The sequence below is a fragment of the Daphnia pulicaria genome, chromosome 7, assembly GCF_021234035.1.
Source record: "Daphnia pulicaria isolate SC F1-1A chromosome 7, SC_F0-13Bv2, whole genome shotgun sequence".
NCBI lineage: Eukaryota > Metazoa > Arthropoda > Branchiopoda > Diplostraca > Daphniidae > Daphnia > Daphnia pulicaria.
The window spans coordinates 5561306-5588470 of NC_060919.1; the positions used below are offsets into that span (position 1 = coordinate 5561306).

General features: G+C 39.8%; 5 protein-coding genes across 7 annotated transcripts in view; 2 read left to right on the top strand and 3 right to left on the bottom strand.

The window, feature by feature from the left end:
- LOC124349810 (mechanosensory protein 2-like) overlaps positions 1-5450 on the bottom strand; it is a 44550-nt gene extending 39100 nt beyond the window's left edge. Inside the window, exon 1 of the mRNA XM_046800671.1 lies at positions 5265-5450. The gene's annotated coding sequence lies outside the window, so the exon portion shown is untranslated. The remainder of the gene's footprint in view (positions 1-5264) is intronic.
- Positions 5451-8192: 2742 nt separating this feature from the next.
- LOC124349609 (prolyl 4-hydroxylase subunit alpha-1-like) lies at positions 8193-11704 on the top strand. The gene is made up of 13 exons (XM_046800357.1): positions 8193-8403; positions 9005-9198; positions 9274-9425; positions 9499-9672; positions 9735-9899; positions 9982-10123; positions 10203-10307; positions 10374-10563; positions 10639-10749; positions 10819-10932; positions 11006-11065; positions 11148-11313; positions 11390-11704. Exons 2-13 carry the CDS (start codon positions 9017-9019, stop codon positions 11464-11466), a joined length of 1638 nt encoding a protein of 545 aa, XP_046656313.1. The 5' UTR covers positions 8193-8403; positions 9005-9016; the 3' UTR covers positions 11467-11704.
- A 947-nt stretch (positions 11705-12651) lies between these two features.
- On the bottom strand, positions 12652-16773 carry LOC124349506 (neutral ceramidase-like). The gene is made up of 15 exons (XM_046800179.1): positions 16604-16773; positions 16123-16266; positions 15307-15483; positions 15092-15219; positions 14819-15023; positions 14535-14744; positions 14316-14441; positions 14138-14255; positions 13997-14073; positions 13670-13903; positions 13508-13603; positions 13271-13438; positions 13084-13199; positions 12850-13015; positions 12652-12773 (listed from the first exon to the last, which is right to left on the bottom strand). The coding sequence occupies exons 1-15, from the start codon at positions 16754-16756 to the stop codon at positions 12762-12764; spliced, it is 2130 nt and encodes a 709-aa protein (XP_046656135.1). The 5' UTR covers positions 16757-16773; the 3' UTR covers positions 12652-12761.
- On the top strand, positions 15820-19741 carry LOC124349614 (prolyl 4-hydroxylase subunit alpha-1-like). Its single transcript, XM_046800366.1, has 13 exons — positions 15820-15960; positions 17060-17252; positions 17324-17475; positions 17553-17723; positions 17809-17973; positions 18042-18168; positions 18234-18344; positions 18410-18599; positions 18682-18792; positions 18876-18989; positions 19081-19146; positions 19323-19488; positions 19565-19741. The coding sequence occupies exons 2-13, from the start codon at positions 17071-17073 to the stop codon at positions 19633-19635; spliced, it is 1626 nt and encodes a 541-aa protein (XP_046656322.1). The 5' UTR covers positions 15820-15960; positions 17060-17070; the 3' UTR covers positions 19636-19741.
- Positions 19742-19847: 106 nt separating this feature from the next.
- LOC124349599 (prolyl 4-hydroxylase subunit alpha-1-like) lies at positions 19848-26348 on the bottom strand. Of its 3 annotated transcripts, none has more exons than XM_046800340.1 (13): positions 26098-26348; positions 22364-22562; positions 22149-22300; positions 21913-22083; positions 21684-21848; positions 21474-21615; positions 21299-21418; positions 21041-21230; positions 20853-20963; positions 20671-20784; positions 20485-20556; positions 20199-20364; positions 19848-20126 (listed from the first exon to the last, which is right to left on the bottom strand). In XM_046800340.1, the coding sequence occupies exons 2-13, from the start codon at positions 22540-22542 to the stop codon at positions 20050-20052; spliced, it is 1659 nt and encodes a 552-aa protein (XP_046656296.1). In that variant the 5' UTR covers positions 22543-22562; positions 26098-26348; the 3' UTR covers positions 19848-20049. The 3 variants fall into 3 exon arrangements, with proteins under 3 accessions (XP_046656296.1, XP_046656297.1, XP_046656298.1); XM_046800341.1 differs by having other exon boundaries at positions 21299-21415; positions 26098-26345; XM_046800342.1 differs by having other exon boundaries at positions 21299-21412; positions 26098-26344.
- Positions 26349-27165: the final 817 nt, after the last annotated feature.

The following is a 27165-nucleotide window of genomic DNA, read 5'->3' on the forward strand; positions in this document are numbered from 1 at the left end:
GTACTACGGCTACCACCAAAGTTCTGGGTGACGGCCTTAATGCTACCATGGGTTAGAGGGGTTAAAGAAAGAGCCGCTTGATATCAAAAGGAAAAAAAGAAAAGAAAAAAAGAAAAGAATGTGATCTATAGCTCTCCTCTACAACAACGAAAATGCATAGCGACCCTCTGACCCGAAGCGGCGGCGACGACGACCGTATTGATATATGGACATGAACGCTCCTGATGGGATCTCTTTTAGAAAGGACCGATAAATCTCGTTTCTCTCCCTTGTCCCCACAGGGGATCGGCTCCCGCCGGACCTTTCTCCATTCACTCGCTTTTCTTTAACATCTTTACTTTGTTTATTTTCTTTTTTTTTTAATGTTACCCGATCTGTCACACATCTCCGCGCCCTCCTCTTTTCTGTCCACCGATGATCGATTGAGAAACCTCGTCAAAAGACAGATGTCCGATATATTTCGGAGGAGAAGCGATTTTATTATCAAACTTTTTAATCAAAAAGAGACTTGTAGTCCTCCCTTTCTTCTCCGGGATGAGACGGGACAAAAGAGAACAAAGAAACAAGACGGTAGTCAGTCGAACAGAAATAGGTACCGCTAGCGTATCTGAAGATAACGCGAAACCTCCGTGATGCGAGTTGGTCCATTGCACCTTCAGCGATAGACCAATAGCGACAAACTCTATTGATTTCCCTGCGGAGGGTTTACGTCCCTAGTTGCGTAAGTCTTCATTGCCTCCCAGTGGTGAAAACTTAAAGACCAAAGGCCTGTAGCAAAGTCAGCAGCATATCACGAGTGGCACGAGACCTTGTAACGGAAGTGTGTGTGTAAGTAGTCCAAGTCCATCTCGGATTTGGACATGATGCTGATGAATCGTAACCCATCTGAAAACCTGTCCAAACAAGCATAGCGGTAAAGTCTCATCTTTGAACTGATCCTGATTACAGCCGAGTTGGCAGCTGCCTATCCGAATGAGAGTATATGTCCGAAAAGAGAAGGTTATAAAAGATTCTAGCCCGAAATAGAGCTACTTGTGATGGAAAATGTAATCATCGAAATGGAGTCGGTCTTGTCGCCATTCAATGATTCATATGAAATGTCTATATTGAAAATGTACGTCAGGGAATTGGTGGATGTTTCTATCTTCTATACATGTTGTCCTAAAGCCAAAATGTGAAAATCTTTTGATCGCGCTCCAAAACTTTTGGCGGTCACTATGGTTACTAGTCCCTCTTCTCCAATTTTGAATGAGGTAGCAACCTTCGACTTTGCCCGATGACCTTTTGATTAAACTTGCCCAAACTAAATTAACATCGCCATGGAGATGGACGACTATGTCCAACTTTTATGGCCAACAACAACATCTGCGCGTCAATAATTACGGCTTGCGTTTTGCAAGACCGTCAGTCGGTTGCCATGACATCGGACATTTGTTTCTCCAAGCAGCAAAGAAATCTTCCTATATTTAGAGATGTTACCATCGCCACAAGGACTTCGCCGTGCGTAAATCATTTGCATTATTGAAGACTCAGCAACATGCGTCACCAGACTTTGATGTTCTTCGTGCACGATCTTTGCTGCTATGCAGTACACGCAAACAGTGTCGAAAACAAAGTCTGGTTTGGCGTGGAAATAAAAAATCTCATCCGGGTCGATTCACTCGAATTTCCCTGACGAACAATGACCGGCATAATCAAAACGACACAAGGAGATAAGAGCGGGATGGAGTACAACCGAGTTCAACGAGTCAGATTAGACGGATCGTTGGATGAATATCTGACAATCCACTTGTGAAGTTATTTCCTCCCGACGCCCTCTTTATCTGCCATCAAAAGCGCACGCATCTGCATGTTTCCACACCATAAAAGGGCGTGAAGATACGACATGCCCTTTCGGGGTTTCACCCAGCGATTCCGCAAAAAGAAAATCCGCACATTCAGAATTCATTGGCCCGTTTGCTATAATACACGGTGTCTCTTAACAACTCGTGAAGGGGACTTTATGGACATTCCACTTCAAAAAGAAACTTTAAAAAAAAAGCAACGTCATTAGTTTACATCCACTTGTTCCAGCTGTTACCCCATTACATTGTCGCTTTTTCTTTTTTACCAACCAATTTCGCCCCTAGACGAGTGTTCTCGACGGAATTCGCAAATTGGGTAATTGGGGATAACGACAGAAGGAAAAGACATCAAGCGCACAAAACAACGTAACAAATTTGCAACACTTTTTATACTAATGGTTGAGCAGATGTTTTGTTAATTACAAGAAGGGTTGCAACATTTGTTTGGACCTACTTATATGAAATTCTACTGAATGTATAGGTCAATTGAATGTTTCCCTTTAATTTTCCTTAGTTCTATTACTTGTATGAATTACGATTTAATTTCATTTCATTGTTCCACATTTTTATTTGTTGTTTTGTTTGTTTTTTGTCTTTCTTTAATTCTTTCTGCTAAGACTTGTGAAATGCGTCCCAGAAATGCGGAATTCGACATCAGCAATTTCAGTTTCTCCCTCAAGCAGCCAATAGATGGCTAAAAATTCTTTTTAAAAATCTGGTGGTTGATTTGAAAACAAAGCCGCTTCCACTTCCTTTTGCAGTATTGAAAAAAGCTACAAAATATAAAGATATACTTTGCGCCCGTCGGTATCTCACACTTGAATTTGAAAAAAAAAATCATAAAACTATGACCAAGTTACCACATCACAAGAGACCAAGCAAAAACAAATACTTCGCCGAAAACACTGACAACAAGACCAGAAGGGTCAATTATCAATAGATCTTTGACGTAATTCAATTACAGAGTCAATGATTGAAAATAAATTTGTTAAGAGTATCGTTTTACTATCAATATCATGGACACTTTTCGGGGGATTTTTTTTTTTTTTTGTTCTGCACTTTCATTTCTTTTTATGAGCCGAGACGAATAACTGATTCAAAACAGCTCGACTGGAGTTTCATCCGCAACGATTCGGAAACCATTGCCCTGTGACTTCATGACGCAAATTGAAGGAGCTGCAAACTTTCCGGTTTTCCCCCTGAAACCTTTTCACTTTTTTTTTAACTGGAAGAAGTCAATTAAAAATGTGTCTGTAAAATATTTCGAAATAGTCAAGGCTCCCGCATTGATCAGTCATCGATTTCTTTTAACCGCTCCTTACAACTTCCGAACGAATCCGAACGAATTAAATCAAGATAAAAAAAAAGAGTCTCTAAAACGAATCTGTCTTTGCGGTTACAACATCCTTTCTATGCTATGCAATTGAGAGAGGAGGATTCCTCAAGTTTGTTCCCAAGGACCCGGATGTCTAGGGAAGTCGGCCAATAATAAGACAAAATTCGAAGGTGAAGACAAAATCGTAACATTTAGTAATATTTTTCATTTGCGTTGAGAGAAGGTGCGTGATAATACACAAGTATGTTTTCTATGAAAACAAAAAGAAATGGTTTATATCTGTTTGATCAATTTCACACGTCGCGCCCGAGGAGACGATAGGGACGCTTGGTGACGCCATATATGGCGGACGTGCGTGATTCGTTAACAATCTAATCCATACGTTCACGCCAATATGTGACGGTGTCAGCATAAATTCTCTTTTTCCTCTACTTTCCTTTAAGAGCAGACAAACAAAATGAACAAATTTCCAGGCATTAAGGACACATTTCAACAATTTTCAACTTCCAGCTTTCACCGGCTTTCACGTATGGCACGCAAATGCTTTATCGTACCGTTCAGCTTTATGAAAATGTAAAGAGCTTCATTTTTGTTTTGTTTTTTCAATCTAAACTGAACGAGAAAAGATTTCCCTCCTGACGCTACTTGCGATGTCATGAATGATGAAATAACGGAACGAGATTCTATCTTAAATAAAAAGGCGGATAGATGTTAAGTTTTAAAATGCTATATTCGGTTGAGAAAGACAATTACTTCGTTTTTCGATAAAAATGTCATTCAAGTGAGATTTTACCCAGAATGTCAACCTTAGCATTAAAAAAATACATATCGTGCCCTGTGCTGGATTTTCTACGTAATCGTCAGTAAATATTTATGGTCGTCGCGCTTTCCAAAGCAAACGCTTCACGCAACTTTAGCAACGAAGAAAATACACGCGCAAACAGTTATACAACTTTTGAAACTTAGATAACGGGAGGAGTTTCAAAAGTTTTTTTTTTTTTTTTTTTAACATAAACATTTTTTTTTAACATAAACATTTTTTTTTAACATGAACTGTGTGTATAATCATCGACGGTTTGTATGAGTTTGTTTAGGATACCCGAAATAGGATCGCATGTGTCAATTGAAAGATAACGTTCAATTTGTTTTCTTTCTTCAAGAGCTTTTTTTTTTGTTGAACGAAGGATACTAGAGCCTCTCGTTAAATAATCCAAAAATGATTAACGAACTCGGAATACTTTTAAGATTTGAATGAGATTAATGTAACAAAAGGAAAAGGAGGGGGACCTTCAAAATAATAAAAATTCGTCGCAAATGACTGAGCTAGAAACAAATAAAAAGCGGTCAAGACTAGGTATCTGATTTTCAATCACAAACACACAAAAGATGTAGACGAGAAAGATGGCAGTTAAAATTTCTGCAAAACAAGAATAGACTGCACGAAGTGCGTCGCGAGTCTATCGAAATAGTTTCGTTGTTATAGTGAAATAACAAGAAGACAAGATTGGCAGTTGCCAATTTTCAGGGGAAATGGGATTGGAGCCATGGAAGTGCAACTATATGATCCCATTTAAAAATTCGAAAACAGTCATACGAGAACAATTGTCATAAGAGAAGGTTCGTACGAAAAATTTAAATGAAAAAATTGGCAAGGACTTTGTACATATTTGAGTGTCCGAAAATCTCGGATGTTGCAAAGTAAAATAATTCCGCTGACTCAAAACTCCGGTTAAATTTATTCCTAATGTGACTTCAGTCATTTTTAGTTGACCTGATGGAAAGACAGTTTAGTCGAACACTATGCTGACCCCACTAAACAAAGAAGATAGCGTTGACGTTCGCCCTCTACTCATGAAAGACCTAATGGTGACTCAGTAATCGTAACACTCTGAAAGCGGTGATAAACTCAATGATGACCCAACAGATTAAATACTCATTTAATAGTTTTTTCGCTCTCCGCATTTCGCTGCCAAGGGGCAGGTGGGCAACTTACATAACAGCCTTCGGTCGGGGAAATGTTGAAATGAAAATCAAGGCCCCCCAAAAGCGAAAAACAAATGGAAAATAAAGTAAATTATTCCTACCGTGCTGTCTGGGAAATACAGCCAGACATCTCCAAGTGATCTATCCGAACAGAATTTGAACACGCCAGGTGGGGTAGGAGGAAGGGAGTCCTCGTGAATACACACACATTCACATGAGCGTACACGAGGACATTGAGATTTTTTTAAGAAGGGGGAAGAAGAGATGTATCTGCTGTGGGCTCTCCAATCGAACAGGCTGCGGTTTTTTCTATATTAGAAAAATGAATAAATATTATAGAAAATATAGAAGCCACAAGGAAAAGTTAGAATGAGACGACTAGGTATACTTTCATTTTTAATAAACCAGAGAATGCAAAATTTTAATGGAGCACACTAGGCATAAGCAAGCCATGCAATTCATTAAAATATAGTGAGAAGGGATATAGGAGAATAATAAGTAGAGCATCACACAATGAATACACTACCAATGAAGCTGACACTGCTACTGCTGATGACGAGCAATCCTTGATGTTGATGATGATGGCTGGAAGGATGGCTGGCTCAGTACTCAGACCTGCAATATGAAGAAAAAGGGGAACATGTACTTACAAATCAAACAAAGTAAATGGAAAATGCATGCAAATCATGCCATGCATTGACTGCGAGCCAACATGTGCTACCAAGTGGTAGTCAGAATTAAAATTTAAAAGCTTGGTACAGTAGACTGTACCAGCGAATTCACTGCTTTTGATTAAAGCCCTTGTTATTACCCTATTTTTATTCTTAGTTTTAAATTTATTTACCTGCTAAGTAATTTCAAGTGTAGCAGTTAAACTATGAGGTCTGAAAGACAAAACTATCAATTTTTTTTAATTATTTATGTGTTATTTTTCGTGCAGCCATTAATTTAGCACTGTTGCCAAATGAAACTCGACTTTGCCGCTAAATTAATGAAAGCCATTTTCCTCCGCAGACAAGGTGACAAGCTCAATTGAGAGATTATAACAAGAATTTCCCAATTACAAATTGAAATAGTTTTGCTTGAGTAGAGTAGTATACGACACGTCCGTACTTCTGTGATTGCGCGGGCATTACACAATTTGGAGAGGCAAGGAATCGAACAAGAGGCAAGGCGAGTGCTTGCGCTAGTGAATGCCTAATAAAATTAGCAATTGTATTCGCTAATCCAACTCCAATTAGCATACATGTGCATTCGCTGATTCATGTCCGATTAGCGATTACCGAATAACCAAATTGAGCGTTTGTGGTTTTTATCAAATATGTTTTAACGGTTTTAAGGACACCTGCGATGGCCACAAAATGGATGTTCTGGCTCGTCGCAGATGCGTTTTTCCTCAATGAAATATTTCAAAAGAAAAAAGGAGGTTGTAGTCTGTCTCTACACGGAGATTCCTATTATGAATGAAGAAGAATACGTTTACACTGAGTACTACATCACCGAGTAACGCTCGATTGGTTGTAGTTTACCTCGTCATTCAAACAATAGTGCCCGTAATTTTTTTTTTTTTACAAAAGGATTTAAAAACGGAAATATTTAACCAAATAAAGCCTCCATCTAGTGTTAGAGTCCAAGTTTGTGCATAGAAAAATGTATAACAAAATTCACCTGGTGTTTTTTTCCCCGTAAATAATAACACACGCATTCAAAAAATGTATGAATAATTTTTTTCCCGCCTTTCCATTCGCCCTGGCCGAATAGAGAAATTCGCCTGATTGCGCTGTCCGTCCAAACAGCACGTGAACTTAGCCAGCTAGCGAAATAACCTTTTCAATACCTGGTATGACTGTAGTGAAAAAAATGAACTGAACTTCCGTCGCATCTCACTGTTGGAAAAATGACGAAAACTGTATCGCATCGAACGATAAATACTTCGTCCTTCAAACACCAATTATAAAACCAGAAGGGTAAAATGTCAAAGAGAAAAGCGGAAAGAGAAACAAAGTACTCGGCTACGCTGATAAAAAATAAATATGGACTTTCAAGTTTTAACCGCTTTCATCTTCAACATTCGGTGTTTTATGTAGCGTATCAGAAGAAGAAAAACATTAAAAAGAATGTGAAAACCGTAGCGGATATAACGCGCGTAATTTTTAATGTGGTGCACAACGAGAAAGATGGAGCAATTAGAATTTCTTTTAAAGTTTTCCTTTTTCGCTATTAAACCCAGAAAATAATTATTTACAGTGTCTGTACAGTTACATGTAGTTTGCTAGTAATCAACGAAAATTGAATACCGACAAAGAACAGTTAAACAAACGCTCTCAATTTTTGTTAAGTACTAACTGAAAGATGCACTCAACAAAGAGTTTTGACAAAGAAATGAATTAGAGCTTTCCTTCGCATGGAGGACTACCGGTATTCAAGTGCAAGAAGCTCAGTACAATTTTCCGCGTTTCATCATTCCTTTTTTTTATTCCACTTGGGAATTTCTCATCACAAGAATTTGAAGGATCGTCGAAAGAAAAACACTTTCAAGGACTAGGGAGTGATGTTTTTGATTCAACACCGTAAAATTTTTGAATCCATCACGAACAAGTGATAGCTCGAGAGAACGGGTTGAAAACCTGTTTCATGACGACGCTGGGCGCTTCAAGATGGATCATCACTTTAGAAAGCGAATTCAAGGTTAAAGTCGACTACTGCTGTTTCCCTCTTCCTCAGAGCATAAATTACCAAGAACGTTGAGAGGAAAAAAATAAGCTATTTTCTGGCATTAAACAAGTAGAATTTTCGACCGAAAGTAATTTCAACATCGCAGATGTTCAAGTTCCGTATCGTCCATCGTATTGGTAATATCCGTGATGCTCTTACGAATTTCATCGTTGACGGGGTGTGTTTAATACAGGTTTGCGTGACAGAAGGGAACAAAACTGGCTTCGCCCACGGACGAAAAGGGAAGTAAATGTTTCAGAAGGAGACGACTGTTGTGTTTTACGTGTGTGCCGTGATGTGAGAAATACTTGATAGGAAAGAAAAAAGGCGGGACTAAGGCTGCTCTCACAAAACATTCAACTGCTTTCCTCACGTGCCAGCATGCAATGAGAAGTGCAGTTGGCCGCCAACCTTGACAGAATGCACTTGCAGTCTTTGCACAACTTGGAAAAAAATTAAATTGTGTCCTCAGTTGCATTATTCGAAACAATCGATACAGGAACTTTTTAGAGTTTGGAAGTTACGGTAAGTAACATTGTTATTCTCCAACAAAAAACTTTTATTCGTGTTCAAAGCAACATGGCTATTGACAACGGAACCCGGTGGAACGGCTGATCCGGAAATTCAAACGCGTGGGGGGGGGGGGGGGGGGGGGTTAACTTAAATATAAAATTTCATGGCAAAAAGTTGAAGGAACGAGTCGATCAACCTTTTCGGCAGTGTTGGCTGACGACCAACAGGACACCAACATTTCAGATAAGACTGACCTCACCAATATGGAAAACAAGTGTTAAGGAACGGACTCGTGCTAAATGACGCGATCTGAAGAGTAAAAAAAAACGCTGGTACAGGAAAATGCGTGCAGGCTGGTGATGCGTGACAGATCCCCTGCTGAGCCAGGGCTACAGTATATCGAAAGCTTCCAGTGCTCGCCCAGCGCATACGAATTCATCGTAAAAAAAAAACTTTGGAAAAAAGAAAAGCCATAATGGGAAAAAATAGGGTTTTAAAATGGTTTCGGCTTCTTTGACGTGTCACGGGTGGAAAGGCTGGCCGTTTGTTTCGCTATGAAATTCTAAAATAATTTCACTGAATTCACTAATTCAATTTTAAAAATCTCAAATAGCTTCTTCTCATCATGCAAATTACTACCTTGATACCTGCTCTAATTCTACTGGTCACGCAATCAAAAACTGCTTTCGGGGATGTTTTCACAGCCATGGCAGACATGGAGGGTCTGATAGCTACCGAGTTCGAGCTAGTCAAACACCTTGACACTTACATCCAGGAAGAGGAGAAAAGGATGAAACAACTGAGAGGGTGAAAAATGAAAAACTCAATCTGCTCCCCCAAAGGGCGAAAATTTCTAATTTCTTTTTTTTTTCATTACGTCAGAATTCTCGAAGAGTACGAGAGCATGTACCAGGAAGCCATCGCAGATGTGCCGAAATACTTGTCCAACCCAGTCAATGCATATTTACTTGTTAAGCGACTCACATCTGACTGGAAGAAAGTAGAAGGAGTCATCAGCAAAAATGCTGGTTCTGGTACATGGATATTGAGTTCTTCTTTCATCAGTTTTAACTTTGAAGTTGAAATACTGAATTCTTTTTCGCATAGCCTATATTCAAAACATCACTCAGCACCGCAGTTTACTGCGTTTCCCTAACGAAGAAGACTTAAATGGAGCAGCAGTCGCACTGATGAGACTTCAAGACACTTATAAACTAGATACGCACGCTTTAGCAGAAGGAAAGCTTTTAGGAGGGAAAAAATATTCTCGTCATCTCACTGGTAACCATGTGTGTCACTTGAGAGCTTCCGTGCAATTCTGTTGACCAACATGTTTTGTCCAGCTGGCGATTGTTGGGAACTGGGTCGACAGTCGTACAACAACGGCGATCACTACCACACGGTTCTGTGGATGGCAGAAGCTTTAAACAAATTCGAAGACGAATCGAACAAAACTGTTGCGCGGGAAGACATTTTAGATTATTTGGCCTTTTCTACATATAAACAAGGTGTGACGAATACTTGCATGCTAATGAATTAATCGAGTAAAATTGACGGCAGAGAAACTAAATGGTATACTTGGAAATCCAGGGAACTTGAAAGAAGCTTTACAAATGACTAACGAGCTGCTCAAGATAGTTCCCTACCATCAGCGTGCACTTGGGAACAAAAGGCATTATGAGAAACTGCTTCGTCAACTCGGAGTAACTGAGCGACGTGGAGAAACTGGGGAGTACGTTCCATTTTTCACGAGATCCCAAATTAATGTGCGAAAGATTTTAACGTGAGTTTCTTTTTTTTTTTCTCTTTAGCGAGGATAACATCAACATGAGCGAACCATTCGACACAACCAAACTAAAGTTGACGAAACCCCCCGGAACTACAGAACATTGGGATGTGTACGAACAGCTTTGCAGGTATTAGACTTCCTTCTAAAATCCGTTAAAAAATTTCCAAGGTTAAGTAACAAGTTATCTTTGCAGAGGTGAAAAGTTGATGGATCCCAAACTAGAAGGCCGTCTACGATGCCGTTACGTAACCAACAATGTGCCCTACTTTTTCATTCAGCCCATCAAGATGGAGGAGGCATTACTGAAACCGAGGATAGTCGTTTATCATGACATTATTTCCGATGAAGAGATTGAAACCATCAAGAGGCTAGCCCAACCAAGAGTAAAAGAGAACTTTCAAATATTTACACAAATGCCTGTTCAACGAAATAAAATCATTCTCTACGGCTCTAAATAGTTTGCACGTGCAACTGTTCAGAAGAAAGAGAGTGGCGCACGTGAAGTTTCTCGCTATCGAATTGCAAAATCTGCCTGGCTGAAACATGAAGAACACGATTACGTTTCTGACGTCGGTTAAAAAGGAGAAAGAAGTTATCATCTGTTATTTTGCTTTAAAAAATTCTACATTTCATTCCAGATTAATTTTCGCGTTGGTGATATTACCGGACTCGACATGGCCACGTCCGAAGATCTCCAAGTTTGCAATTACGGCATTGGTGGACATTACGAGCCTCACTACGACTATGCCAGGGTAAAGAAAAATCCTATTTGAACGTCTAACTTTCTTTACGCTAAAGGCTTGTTCTTTTCGTTGAAATAAACAGAAAGGAGAAGTTCAACAAGATTTTGGATGGGGTGGTCGTATTGCCACTTTGCTGTTCTACGTAAGTTTTAAAAAACATTTAAACGATCTTTACTCAAATGCTCTGGTTTTTCCCAACTGAAAATTTCTAAATGTCATTACAGATGAGTGACGTTGAGGCCGGCGGCGCCACCGTTTTCCCGAAACTAAACCTTTCCCTGTGGCCGCAAAAAGGAAGTGCTGCATTTTGGTATAATTTATATCCGAATGGCGAAGGAAACGAAATGACTCAACATGCGGGCTGCCCCGTTCTTACAGGATCCAAATGGGGTAACGGTTTTTTTAAAAGCAATTTCCTCTTTACTCCAAAGAACAAAAAACAACAAATTACATTTTAATATTTCAGTGGCCAATTATTGGATTCATGAACGAGGACAAGAATTCCGTCGTCCTTGTGGCCCAAAATCGGATTTCGAAATGTAGTGAAATAGTACGCCAATGTAATTCCATTCGAAATCACAATCTCAAAAGCCTCAAAATTCGTCATGCTTGTAGGAAAGCAGCCTACTTGTTTCTACTCAAAATTATTAAAGAAATTTAAAGAAAGTTTGCTGCCATTCCAAACCCTCCCGCCCAAAACACAAAGACAATGACAAAGTACCCGGAAAGATGAAATTATCAAATTAATTGGGCCATTTCAATAAACGTAACTAATTGTTCAGCTTTCACAGCACTGGTAATACAGTATAAACAACTAGCGATATTTAGGTGAAAAAGTTACATGGGTGGGCCAGTAAATCGTTTCCACTTCACGTTAAACGAAAATCGAATTTTCAGAACTTGCAAGAAACTTTTGAGCTCTCAATGCTCGGGGAGCCCAAACTATTTGGCTCTACTTCGACATGATGCATGGATCTATTCTCAAAAACTAAATTAATGGCGACTTACAGAAAAAGGAAATTGATGATTCAGGTCCAAACGTTCGCGGAAGATTCCAGTCTGCACGCCACGCCGAATGCTCACGCCAGGCACACGACTTAAAAGTTCGTGCATGATTCACACCAAATGTAAAAACACAGTCACTGCTTAAAATCATTTTCAATAGAAATCTTACACACACGTTTAAATTCACAAGCTTTTTTTATAAAAGTTCACACACAAAATAGTTCATATGGAGAAAATATTTCTCTGACCTAGCTTGCCCTTGTTCGACTGTTCTCTGATTTTTGGCGGTTATTTGCAACTACGGGCCTACGGGGGGAAAGTAAGGGTAGTGAAGGAAGAAGGTTCTTACCGGTGTAACAGATTTGTTAATTGTTTATTTGTTTATTGTTGTGTTGTGCAAGAAAACTAAGATGGGGACAGGGAAAGAAAAATTGAGGAAAGAGCTCGGTAAAATATTTTGAACGAATTAAACCAAGGAAACGATCGAATACGCCCACTTGTCAAAGGGATTAAAATCCTCGATTAAAAAAGGAAAGAACAACGAACGAAGCCATCTTTGATTGGGTAAGAAAAGCTGATCCATTTAGCTGAAATTGAATAAACTCATATTCACTGACAATTCTTTTACTCTTTGACGGAAAATCATTTCACATGGTAAAGCGCTTATTGGATATGTCCTAAAGAATTTAAGACAAAACTGGTTATAAGAATTTAAGAACCAAATCAGGATAAACTTTGTATTTTCTCAATCCAACTCTAATTCGATTAATCAGCATTTTGCATTTCTAAGCTTATTTGAAGCTTGATTTAGTTACAAGAAAAATCGTCGTGTATTAAGCTCCAACCTGTTATTAGAAATTAATTCAATTACATTAAACATTAGCAACACAAAAAATTTGTTTTTGTGTTCGATCAACTTACGCTAAAAGATTGGGTGGTGCCGTTGTAAGGGAAGACATTAGCGTCGATATTTTTGTAATAGCCAAAGTGTGAAATGCGATATTCGCCTTCCGGAGTGTCAGCTGGCACGATCCAGCGCAAATGCGCCTCACTCTGCCCAACAGCTGACGTTCTTTCCCAAAAGAAACTAAAAGTGAACAGAGAAAATGAATATACGTAAGCGTTCAATGCTCCGACACCAACGTGAGCCTATACAATGTATCGAAATGAGCGTCCGTTCGGATGACTTTCCAGCTACTATCGGATTGCTTGGCTTCCACAGCCATGAAAGAATTTCCCAACATCAGATTGTTACGCGGGTGGCCGGCCACCTGGCGATCCAAATCCAATTCCGATTAGTCTGATACAAAAGTGACACAATTAAGTCATGTTGGATTCATACGAATGTCGCAGTCACAGTCTCGTTGGGTCGCACGAACGGATACGGTTGGACAAGACAGTCACCGAACTTGCGCTCGAAGGCCGGCCTATCGAAAACGACGCCAGGTACCAGGGAGATCTGCTCGTCCAGCAAAAACGGCGGAGTTGGCCCGGCGTCCACGGGTTCACTCTATCAATCATAGAAGTTTTTGAAGGTTATACATTTTGCATAGTGACGTAACATCGAGAAATTTCATACCTTGAAGATGCTTCTTGTTAATTTCCTGTACTGATCCAGGTAAGCGGAATGAGTATGCGGTCCATAAATGGTCGAGGCACCTTCGTATCGTTGAATCTGTACCGCACAAATCGCTATAATTTGATTTGGTAATTTAAAAGAAGATAATTCAGAAAACTTTACCTGATATTCTTCAAACGTGGTGATGTAATGAGTGTAGCCGTTAGAGAGTCCGGCAATAACTGTCTTAACGCTAGATGGCCCGCCGTTATTAATGGCTTCGGAATTTAGTGCGTCGCGGAGGCGTCTTCCGGCCATTGTCGTGAATTCACCCGGAACGGCCGCAATCAGGAACTGCCCGATGCGCAAGATTTGTGTTTCCACGATATCAGGATGCCAGGCGTACGGCCAGGAAATCTGTATTAGGAAATATTATTAATTAAAACTAATTCGCTTAGCAAATTTTTATGCAAAAAGTTATAAGGGCTAGCGTTAATAAAATAATAGTACCTCTCCAGTTGAAAGTAAAACGGGTTTGGGTGATTGGCATTGCTTCACTTCTTCGCTCGGTTCAACCAGTGCGGAACCTATTTAACGACGTGAGAAAATTAACATCCTGATTAAATAGAAACGAATAAAATCTCAACTAACCCACAAGATTCCAAAAGTCGTTGGGAGAAGTCACTCCCTGTGTGAAATCGAAGGCACCAGGTCCGTCAGTGGTTCCAGCTGCGAAGCTGTAGCCCATGGCCGGCTTGCACAGCTTCACCTGATGTACATAAGAAATTTTATAATTTATTGTACTAATACATAATCCCATATTTCTTACCGTCGTTGGCCCATTGACGGGATCTTGGACCTCAACGTTGTAATTGGGCATGTCAACAAATTGATGGGCAAACTGAACGGGACCTTCCAGGGCTTCCAGCTCCGTGTCGGCTACATCATACATGTTCTGTCAACACCAAAAGCGAATTGTTTGAGTATAAACACTTGAATAATGTTAGGTGATGCTCATGTATCACCATTTTCCCGCGAATAAAATTACCCAAGCTTTTTGAAATTGCCTATCTCCGATAATTTGGGTGCTTTCAACCATGTCTTTTCCGGGTCCGAAGGCGATGCATAGCTGCGTTCGGTTGTTGCACGAAGAGCTCACGAAATCACACGGGAGTCCTGTATCGAGGCACTTGGCTCCCATCGTGTTGGGCGACACATCCCCAAGATTGGTACTGGCGAAAGCCGCTACAAACGGACCCTGCATTCATCACAGACGCTCGTGAATTACTTATTATTGAATTAAAAACATTGGCGAGCGAAATAATGACGAACTTTGCCTGGCATGATGTCAGGTCCGTTGATTTCCGCCTCGAATAATAACCCAGCATAGCCTTTGTTGTCCGAAGAAATGTACGGGTTGGTGTTATTCATGCTGGTGCAGTGAACGGCGTACCAGTTGATAACGCCGATCGGTTTACCATCTGCTGCCGAGACGAATTTCAGCTGGACCATATCCTTGTCCGTGTTGTACGTGTACCTGTGATGGCGATTTAAAAATTAAATTCCTGGCGGGAAGCTGCTAATTTTAAATTAGATGACACTCACTTGGCTCTTTCCCATGATGGATTGTTCAAATAAGAAGCAGGGCTGCGATTGATGTTGGCGTCGATTAAAATATCACTTGCGTAATAGATATTTGCTGGAATCATGTTGGTGTGAGCTCGTTCGACGCTCTTTGAATCAATAAAGTAAAACGTTCGGATGATTAATTATTGAAACCACAGAAGGCTAGACGATATGTGTTGTAGTTTTTATTTTACCTGTACAATACCGTCGACCAAAGCATCGTATGATTGCTGGACCCAGCCTTTGCTGGTAACGAGGAAGAGAACATATTGAAGGTAGCCACCCGGTCCCGAATGCGTATGTGTCCCACTGATAACCACATTCTTGGCCGTGTACACGCCTTTGTACTGTAACTCAAGTCTCCTTGAGACCTAATTAAATGTCAAGTGAATTGATTAACAGGCGTTCAAATGAATCTATGATAAATGCGCCAGAGCCGGCCAGAGCCAAAGGAATCGAAACCGGTTTCTGCGCTTGTTGCGTCAACTTGCCGAAACCGAAAAATGATCGGAATTCTTTCAATAAGGAAAAGAGTAACATCACACACAAAAACTATTATTTTTAATTCGATAGTTGCCGAGAAAAGAGCGCCTCCGGGCGAAAACAAGAAAGAGAAGGCGGGACTTCAACTTATGTGCTACCTGTATAGTTTAAATGCTCGTCTTCCGTGTGATTGTATCGAAAAAATTTCAGTTGACTACCGACCGCAATAGAATCAACTTGATTCCCCCGGTTTCCAACATCGTTGGTCGAGTGCTGTGCAACGAACAAGTTCGTTTTAATTTGGTTTACAGTGGAATAGTGGGAAAATCCATTGTGTCTGGCAGCTTAGCATCTTATCAGTTAACGTAAGTAAATAATTGATGTAGGGCCAAACAAAACAAAATAGGGAAATATCTATTCAAATAAATGGCGAAATAGAAAACTAGCCATTCAAATAGTTTTGGACTGACTCTGATGCAATTAACAATGACACTCGCCTGGTTAAGCAAAGGAATTTATATACGCACCTCGGTTTTGATGACTTGGTCCATTAACGCGCAATCCACGCTGATAAAGACGACACTTTGGGATCCATCGTTGATTATGAAAGCTCGGGAGTACTGGCGAGTGTGGATTCCGGCAGATAATTGAGCCGGATTTGCGTAACCCATCTAATAAAAGCAGACTCAATTAAGAATGGACTAGCGAATACTTACAAAACGATTACATTCTAAATAATAATATTTATCGTTCATCTAGCGCTATCGATTTGTTGCATAGATAAGCAGCCAACATTTTTGAATGGCCAGCAAGAAATGATTACATGAATATTTTCTTCGTCTGAACGAAATGAAGAAACTTTAAAAAATTTAAAAAACAGATTTCAAGGTCCAGGCTACTGACATGAGTGTAGGTCTACATTTCTATTAATTTCACGCACGCATCACGCCTTCCGCACAAATATAGATACTCTACGGAACAACAAACAAACACATATAGTATACATACCATGTTGATGTCAGCCGCAGGTCCCGTGACATCAGCAATTCCGGCGCCAACTTGGTAAACAGACGGCTCAGCAAAACATACATGGCAAACTAATGATGACAGCACGACCAAGCGAAAAAGTAGCTCCATGGTTTTCCCGACACGTCTCCCCATCGACTATCGACTATCGACAAGCGCGAAGGATTTCTGTTGCCCGTTGTCATGGCCGGTGGACAGAAATCGAACGATATCACGCCGAGATTAGATTGTAAATAACATGTTTTGGTCGTGATGGGATAACAAATAGATTATCGCAAAGCTATCTAACGATATTGAGCTTATTGAACGTCTATAGATCTCGCCAGATAAATAATCTTACCTTGATGACGTATCAATTTTAACGTCCACATTGCACTCAACCCGTATTATCTTGAAATGTATTCGAGAATTATTAAAATTTAATTTGTCCTAAAATAGCAGGCACGGAAATGGAGATAATTATCGTACGGATGTTGGCCTTCTTCCTACTCCTGCAATCGCACACGGTTTCTTCCGAGCTGTTTACAGCACTGGCCGATATGGAGAGCCTCGTGTCGACAGAGTCGGAACTTGTGAGACACCTTGATAATTACATTCAAGATGAAGAGATCAGATTGAAGCAATTAAGAAGGTAAGAATTCCGCATCGACAGCTGTCATTTTTAAATCAAAATTGTTTTTACCCTTGTAACATTTTCATTAGTTTTCTAGAGGAATACGAAACAATGCACCAGGAAGCCAGTGCGGACGTGTCAAAGTTTTTGGCCAGTCCGGTGAATGCGTATTTACTTGTCAAGCGTCTTACCTCCGATTGGAAGAAAGTTGAACGAGTCATTTCTCGGAACGCTGGTTCTGGTATAGTAGTACAGTAAATAATAAGACTTGCGTCCTTATATTTATAATGATCCTATATAACGATTTGGCACATATAGTCTACATTAAGAATATCACTCAGCACCGGACCTCGTTACGTTTCCCATCTGAGGAGGACTTGAATGGGGCAGCCGTTGCTCTTATGCGACTCCAAGATACTTATAAACTAGACACTCACGCCCTGGCCGAAGGCAAAGTTTTGGGCAAGAAGAGCTCTCGTCGACTGACAGGTAAAACTAAACAAAGGTGCATGCCAAGAGAGGGGATTTTGTTTTATTTCATCTTACCTTGTATATACTGCTGGGTTACGTTCAGCTGACGATTGCTGGGAACTGGGTCGGCAGTCGTACAACAACGGCGACCACTACCACACGGTTCTGTGGATGGCAGAAGCTTTAAACAAATTCGAAGACGAATCGAACAAAACTGTCACCCGTCAAGATATTCTCGGATATTTGGCCTTTTCGACGTACAAACAAGGTGACGTGACAAATCATTTGTTTTATTAATGGACTCAGAAATGGAATAACTAGGCGTTTCGAAATCAGGTAACGTCAAAGAGGCCCTCCACTTAACTCGAGAGCTGCTCAAGATTGTCCCCTATCATCAGCAAGCACTAGACAACATCAAACACTACGAGAAACTCCTCCTTCAACAGGGAGTGTCTGATGTGAAGTATCTGTCGCTCATTCTTACACGTTATTTTTTAATGAATTTAATTATCCTATTTAAAATTACAGGGCCAGCAACATAGAGGAGCGATTCAATACTACCAAACTAAAGTTGAACAAATCAATTGGGACCTTTGGATTGCGGAGAGATCACTGGGATAATTATGAAAAACTATGCAGGTAAAATTTGTCTTGGAGTTGAGTGCTCTTCTCGGAGTGTAATAACGTGTGCAGGCTCACTTCAGAGGTGAAAAGTTGTTGGATCCCAAAGTCGAAGGCCGTCTCCGATGCCGTTACGTAACCAATAACGTGCCGTTCTTCTTCATTCAACCCGTTAAGATGGAGGAAGCCTTGCTCAAACCGCTTCTTGTCATTTACCACGGTGTTATCTTTGATGCCGAGATTGACGTCGTCAAAAAGCTGGCTCAGCCAAGAGTAGGCTACTATTCGCTAAATCTAATTTTTAAAAAGAAGAATAACTGCTTAACTGTGTGACATTTCGTCATCGATAATACAGTTCAAGAGAACCAGTGTTACAGACAGAGACACGGGTAGAAGTATGCCAGTCCAGTATCGTATTGCCAAAGCGGCCTTTTTGAAAGACAGTGAGCACAATCTCATACTAAAGGTTTGTTGAAAAAATCGCCAATAAGCCTCTTGCTGAATTATGGCATGAACAGTTTTATTGTTATAGATTTTTTGTTTCTTTAGATGTCTAGACGAGTTGGCGATATTACTGGACTGGACATGGCCGCCTCTGAGGATTTGCAGGTTTGCAATTACGGAATCGGTGGACACTATGTGCCACATTTTGATTACGCCAGGGTAGGAATTTTATATGCTGTTGTCTTCAACAGTCGGTTATTTGGCTGTCCAAAAGGTGATGTTATTAGATTTTTTTTTCTCACGCCCATAGCAAGGGGAAATTCACGGTCCCAGAGATTTGGACTGGGGCAATCGCATCGCTACTTGGCTATTCTACGTAAGTTTTTCAAAATAATTATAAATTTTCGCTGTGTGTTATCTAATACTTCCTAACAACAGTTGCAGTTTCACGCATATCTTGCCACCTTGCGTTTAGTTTATAAAGGCAACGTTGCTTAATTGCTGTAATTATTTTGTTATTTGCTTAAATACGTTTTCCCCGCCGAGAAATAGATGAGCGATGTTGAAGCTGGTGGGGCGACTGTCTTTCCGGCTGTTGGCGCGGCTCTTTGGCCACAGAAAGGAAGTGCTGCTTTTTGGTACAATTTGCGTCCCAATGGAAACGGTGACGAAGACACCCTCCACGCAGGTTGCCCCGTTCTAACTGGGTCAAAATGGGGTAGCTGATGAATTGTTTTACAAATTTACAGATAAGTAACCTTGAATTAACACTGTTTTTTCAACTCTATTTTTAGTATCCAACAAATGGATTCACGAGAGAAGTCAAGAATTTCGGCGTCCTTGTGATTTGCAATTTAACGCATGAATAATCAATTATGAAATAATAAAACGAATGAACTGTATTTTATTTGTCATTGCTGATGCGCTAGATCGTCCGTTTTTTTAAAAATAATATTACCAATTCTCTTGCACTCATTTGTTACTTTTGATAATTCTTGGATTCCAAATGGAACGCACAGCGGAGATTTTTCAAATGTTGAAAATCGGAAATGAATGCAATCAAATGGTCAATGGAAATACCAATAAAAATTTTATTTAATTCAAAAATTTGCGACGGAAACAAAAGTAGTACACATAAACATGATCCGATGATCTGATCCCCAATAAAACATTTCATGGAGGTGTATAACAACACAGTAGAGCGAGCAATAATCCCAGACTATTCTGGACAGTTTTGAGACTGCTTGAGAAATGATTGATTCATTTAGAACTATTGGCTTTATGTTTCGGCGTCGACTGTTAACCCGCAAGGTCGACGGAATTCTTGATTTTTCTCGTGAATCCATTTATTGGCAACTGGAATGGTTGTAGAATAATAAAAATTAATTTTCGAATTCAAAATTCCTATAGTCTGATAATGTGTCATACCCCATTTGGATCCAGTAAGTACAGGGCAAGCAGCGTGGCGAGTCAACTCGTTACCCTCGCCATTTGGAAACAAGTTGTACCAAAAGGCAGCGCTACCTTTCTGCGGCCAAAGAGCGACATTGAGCGCTGGGAAGACAGTTGCACCACCAGCCTCGACATCACTCATCTGTAAATAGGAACATTTATGAAATTTATAAGTGACTAAAATGTAAATCCAATATTCTAAGTCCCATGTAAAAGATGTAAGTAATTATAAAAGTAACACAAGCTATAAATTGAAACTCACGTAAAATAACCAAGTGGCAATGCGATTACGCCATCCTGAATCGTTATTGAGGCCAATAATGGTTTCATTTTTCTGTTGGAATCCAATTTTCGATTGAGCGGAGAAGAAAACATAAACGAATAATTTAAAAATGACGAAATTAGAAATGTGATACTTTTTCTTATAACTTCGCGTAATTGTTTTTACCCTGGCGTAATCAAAATGAGGCTCATAATGACCACCAATGCCGTAATTGCAAATTTGGAGGTCCTCAGCTGTTGACATGTCGAGTCCGGTAATGGCACCAACTCGACGAGACATCTGATCCAAATGGCGAAGCCTAATTTTAATACCTAGTTGAACGTAAATTGAATTTTCCTTTGACTAACCTTCAACACGTGATGGTGTTCTTCGTTTTTCAAAAATGCCGCCTTAGATATACGGTACTTGGCGGTCTCGAGTTTGCCCGTTGCGCTGTTCACAACAGTGGTCCTTTTAAACTATAAGCGGTGGATTGGACATTTTAACAAATTGATCGAAATGAATAGATAATTAGTTATTTGAGGTTATCACTAACCCTTGGATGAGCAAGTTTCTTAACGGTTTCAATCTCTTCATCAAAGATAACATCGTGGTAAATTACAAGAAGCGGTTTGAGGAACGCTTCTTCCATCTTCAGCGGTTGAATGAAAAAGTAGGGATCGTCATTGGTTACATAACGGCATCGGAGATGACCTTCGATTTTTGGATCCATCAATTTCTCTCCTCTTCAAATATAATATAAAAAATATAGTTTAAAAAAATATGAAGTCTAATTAACTATGGAAATTCTAACCTGCAGAGCTTCTCATATTTATCCCAGTGATCATTTGAAATACCAGAGGTCGGAGAAGGTTTTTTCAGCTTGAGATTTGCCGTGTTAAATGGTTCACTCATGCCATCGTCACTACTACTGAAAAAATGAATTGATATAAACCCAATCAATAAGAAAAAACAAAAAAAGAACATACTCATCAGTCTTTCCATGCTCTGGGATTACTCCGAGTTGACGAAGGACGTCTTCATAATGTTTCTTGTTGCCGATTGCGCGTTGATGGTACGGAACAATCTTGAGCAGTTCGTTAGTCAACTGTAATGCTTCCTTGACGTTTCCTACATATTTTAATAATCAATAATTATAAAGTTGCTCATGTTCTGTCGCTATTTAATATCCTGCGCACCTTGTTTAAAAGTAGAAAAGGCCAAATATTCAAGAATTTCATTTCGAGTAACAGTTTTGTTTGATTCGTCGTCCCACTTGTTCAAAGCTTCTCCCATCCACAGAACCGTGTGGTAGTGATCGCCGTTGTTGTACGACTGCCGACCCAGTTCCCAGCAATCTCCAGCTGTACAAATAATAATGCCATAATGAAAATAATACACTTGATATCGCTTTGAATAAGCCTTTACCAGTTAGCTGGCGAGAGTATTTCTTGCCCAACAGATCCCCGTTAGCCAGAGCGTGTGTATCCAGCTTATAGGTGTCCTGAAGTCTCATAAGAGCTACTGCTGCTCCATTCAAATCCTCCTCAGATGGGAAGTACAACACACCCCGATGCTGAGTGATGTTGATCATAAAGGCTGTGGACGCATCCAATTAATTAATAGAGACTAGAAGTTATATATGATGTTATCTAATAACATACCGGTGCCAGCATTTTGCGTCATAACACCTTCTACTTTCTTCCAATCAGAGGTGAGTCGCTTGACTAGTAAATAAGCGTTCAGAGGATTTGCCAAGTACTTGGAGACATCTTCGCTGGCTTCGTGATGATTGTTTTCATACTCCTCCAGAAATCTGGCCAAAGAGAAATATGGTATAAGGCATATTCTCTCAGTTATGCAAGATAAAGTATTATACCCTCTTAAGCGCTTCAGACGGATCTCCTCTTCCTGGATATAATTATCCAGTTGTTTCATCAGCTCGAATTCTGTTGAAACAAGGCCTTCCATGTCTGCCAACGAGCTAAAGATCTCACCACAAGCTGCATGGCACTGTAGTATGAGAATGAGTGCAGATAGGTATATTGGAACAACCATCGCAACGCCAAGCGCGAGGCCTATTTTAAAAAAAGAATTGTGTTGTTAAAATATACACTTTTAAAAAATAATTGTTGAATCGTTAACTCCAACTAATTATTTCGACCAATGATAACGCTTTAAAGAAGAAAAAAAAGTAGCTATCGAATAGAATAACCAGACAGCGCAACAAAAAATTCAGTGTTAGATATGAGATCTCATCCATCGTAGATATGCGGACATGTTTAGTATACATATGATTACGTCAGCGCGTGAGAATTTCTGAAGGGATAGTTCGTGCTGAGATAAAAGGCAATGCATTTCACGTGCTGATATTTACACCGCCAGAATGACGTACATGACAGCTGTCATTTTTTGCAAGAATTTCTCGCTCTTTGTTTGGCGTGTGAGAAAACTAGCACTTTCGTTTCAAAAAAAAAAAGCTCTTCCGTCCACAGAAAAATAATGGGAAAATAACCATGTCTTTCAAAACATTCTGTATAAAGTATTCATGCAACGAATAGTTTATACACGGCGTGAATATTTATAGTCATTGTTGGTACTTCATAACCCCGACGAATGTCAGTCTGGACGATGGGGAAAGTTGTGGCATGACGGATAACGAAGGACGTAGTGAAACAAGCTGTCTAACATGGCTGGGTTTTGATTTATAACCTTCTCCGACCTTCTCTCTCAGCTTTTCATTTGAATTGGCATGGACACCTATGGGGTGCGGATTGAACACTTTTTCCAAAAAAAATGTTCAAAAATCGATTACCATATTTGATCTGAAAACAAATTGATAATCGATTCGAATATTGAAACCAAGTTGAAAATAAATTCAAAAATTGAAAATGTTTTGAAATTGATTTCATAAATTGAAAATGATTTTGAAAAATGAAAATGATTTCGAAAAACTAAAATGAATTTGAAAAACTAAAATGATTTCGAAAAATGAAAACGAATTTGAAAAATGAAAATGAACTTGAAAAATGAAAATGAACTTGAATATCCATACAATTTCGGGAGTGCGATATGACACCACCCTACTCTATCCCCAGCTCTCTCCGGATGCTATAGCCACCCCGAGACAACCGACTAGCCATTGATGGCTATGTCGCTGATTCCAGCCAGCTAGGCCGTCAGCGATACTGTCAGCCCTTGCCGGGCGGTGCTGGCCACCGCTGCCGCCACAACGGCCGCCGCTAAAGTCTCTCTCGACCGCAGGCCGAGTATTACCCTACACAAAAATAGATTACACGATCCAACGTGAAAAGTTTCATGTTCCTATACGACTACTTTTATTTGAGGCCGGCCATGAAAAAAAAGCTTTTCTGTTGAAACGGACATGAGCAACATGACCATTTGGATCCTCTTCTTTGGCCTCCACCGCCATGTCCGCTGCCTCCATGATGGTAGAAAAGATAGACGTTGCGCCAATTTTTGGTGTTCAATCCGTCGCTGCAGCTGAGACAGAGCCATCCTTCCAATGAGCTCTTCCTTGGAAATGGCCCAATTGTATATCACTTCCGGCGCAAGTGGACCACATGGCAAAGACGTAGAGACAATAGAGAAGTCCAGCTCCCCAATCCGCTTAGATAGCGGATAATTTCCAGCAGGGCCAGCACCAACATGAGGATCCACGTCAGCAAGACGGCGTGTCCGCCTTCTTCTTCTCGTCGGATTGAACGGCAGAGTATCGCAGCAGTACAGGACGCATAGGCCTATCCAGCGAAACGTACCAGAACACTTCTTTCCGGGCAGTTGGCAGTTAGTGGAATGACGAGAACTTCGCGAGAACGTCATACCGAGGCGTGACTGGAACTTTTCTCAGGTGAAAGCCACCCATTCGGCCGTTCCGTCTTCATCGTTGCTGGGTAGGCTGTGTGTCATTTACTGCAGGAACATGAAACTTTTCACGTTGGATCGTGTAATCTATTTTTGTGTAGAATACTCGGCCTGCGGTCGAGAGAGACTTTAGTGGCGGCCGTTGTGGCGGCAGCGGTGGCCAGCACCGCCCGGCAAGGGCTGACAGTATCGCTGACGGCCTAGCTGGCTGGAATCAGCGACATAGCCATCAATGGCTAGTCGGTTGTCTCGGGGTGGCTATAGCATCCGGAGAGAGCTGGGGATAGAGTAGGGTGGTGTCATATCGCACTCCCGAAATTGTATGGATATTCAAGTTCATTTTCATTTTTCAAATTCGTTTTCATTTTTCGAAATCATATTAGTTTTTCAAATTCATTTTAGTTTTTCGAAATCATTTACATTTTTCAAAATCATTTTCATTTATCAAAATCATTTTCAATTTATGAATTCATTTTCAAAACGTTTTCAATTTTTGAATTTATTTTCAACTTGGTTTCAATATTCGAATCGATTATCAATTTGTTTTCAGATCAAATATGGTAATCGATTTTTGAACATTTTTTTTGGAAAAAGTGTTCAATCCGCACCCCATAGACACCTTGAAAATAGCTACAGGTTAAGGTACTAGAAAAATTAGAATTTAAAAATTATCCAAACAGGAAACCCAACGTTTGTTAACAAACATCAGCAGCCTTACAATCTCTGCATCACAGTAGCAAGCTGGCGTCGCTGTCTAACACATCACGTCATTTTTTTTTTATTTTCTAAATTACTATATATTTATTCCCTCAAGCGCAATTGACATGGAAAGTCATTTCACTCGCGCTATAATTACTTGAAAGATTGATCTCAATTTGTATGGCTATAGTAGCACCGTTGAGAACCAGTTCAATCCAGTTAATTTGATAGTCAAATTTTTTAGTGAATTATCTTAATAACGCGTCCTTGAATCTTGTATTTGTCCTCTAAATCGGTATAGAGAGATTAAAAGAAATACGGCGCAAATTAGTATTGCTGTTGATTGACACGTATTAGTTTCCGCATTGCTCAGCAATATTTTGATTGCTCTGTGTCAAGGAGAGAGTTCAACTTTCGGTTTTCATCGGAATTGCATTTCATTGTGTATAACGTGTTTGATCCTGGGAGGCTACTTGGCATAGCTCGCGGGAATTTGCTTTCGTTGCTGTATACAAAAAGTGAGTTGCTTGATCGAGAAAATGCGTGCTCATCCACATGACAACATCTATTTGAAAAAAAGAACCCGGTCTGGCCAAGAAAAAATAAGCCTCGGGATACGTACCTACTTAGATGAGAATAAGAAAATAAAGTAATAAAAAAGACGGTTCCTCACTGCATGACCAAAAATGTGGCCTTTTATTTACACTTTGTTAGAGCGTTATTGTTAGTTATTTTATTGGCTAAATAAAGGCCGTCAAGTTTTTTGAGAAAAAAACACCTGTTTCGTATTTCGCGGTAGGCCTAAATAATAGACAGCGCAAAAATTAATCCGCTTTCCGGATGATGATGAATTGACACATTTTGAATGTTTGTTTCTAAAACTCTATAAAATCTGCACTCTGCATCAGTTATCATTTAATTTTTGAAATGTACTTAATTGTCTGTTGATGCAACGCTACTAATATTTTAAAAATAATACAATAAATAGTATGTTTTAATCGGTTTTAATGATTAAACTATAGTTCTTACTTTTGTCTGATTAGATGTTGTGTTTGTTGACGGTCGAGCTATAGAGAGTGTACAGGTGGCTTTGTTTTCAGATTATTTCAAAACCAAAATGGAAGTAGATTGGTTGACACCGCTGAATTAATGTTATCTTTTTCGTACCTTGGTCGGTATCCAACTAAAAATATTTTCACTTCACACGTGTGCGATGCAGCAGTCCAGCAGATGACTGCGGCTATAGAAGCAAAAATAATGTCCAAGTCCCTCCTCCTCAATTTCATTTTCCCCACTCCGGCAGCGCTTCAGGTTCTCTATTTATTAAAGGTGCGTTCACGCAACACAAACGGACTCAAGAACCATCAAGGTCATTACCAAGAGCACTGGCCAGAAAGGGCTATGTCCATTTACAGCGCCCGCGTGTATATACGTTTGATTTCATTAAAAGTCCACTCGCCTGTGGTAGTCGTTTTAGACGTAAAAAAAGTAAATTGGGTTCTGCAACCTATACTTTATTTTAAAGAAAAAGGTAACGAACCACAAATTTCAGAACCCATCATTTATAATCGTATTATTGATGCCAAAACAGGGAAAAACCCGCGGTGCGCCCCAAACGTAAAATTGGTTTGTGGTGGGAGCGTGCTGTGTGGTGTACAACTGTACACCTTTATAATTACGTGAACCAGATTAGCGTGACAATGAATTTCCACTTCTTTTAATCTGGGAAACGTTTTATTTCCTTATTAAATTCGTGGTAAGGAATTGTTTTCCGGTAGAAAATATTAAATGGATAATGTTGAAATTGCTTGCCAGAAGAGCGCATATGGTATGACTATTCATATACTGTAACTTTGCCTGATTCTCAAAATGAAACCGATTAAGAGTTCTTTTGTTCTCCCAGTTTTCTCATTCTTTTATTGCTTCAAGGCATCAGAAGTCATTGACTTTTTGGACTATCGAGTCCTTGAGCTCTGTGAGATCAATCTTGCAGAAACTTGTCAGCTTGAAACGAAGACTATAAAAGGGCTTTCTTCAAGTTATCTGACACAATCGTCAGAATTTTTTTATGATGAAATAAAATATGCGTAGTATAAG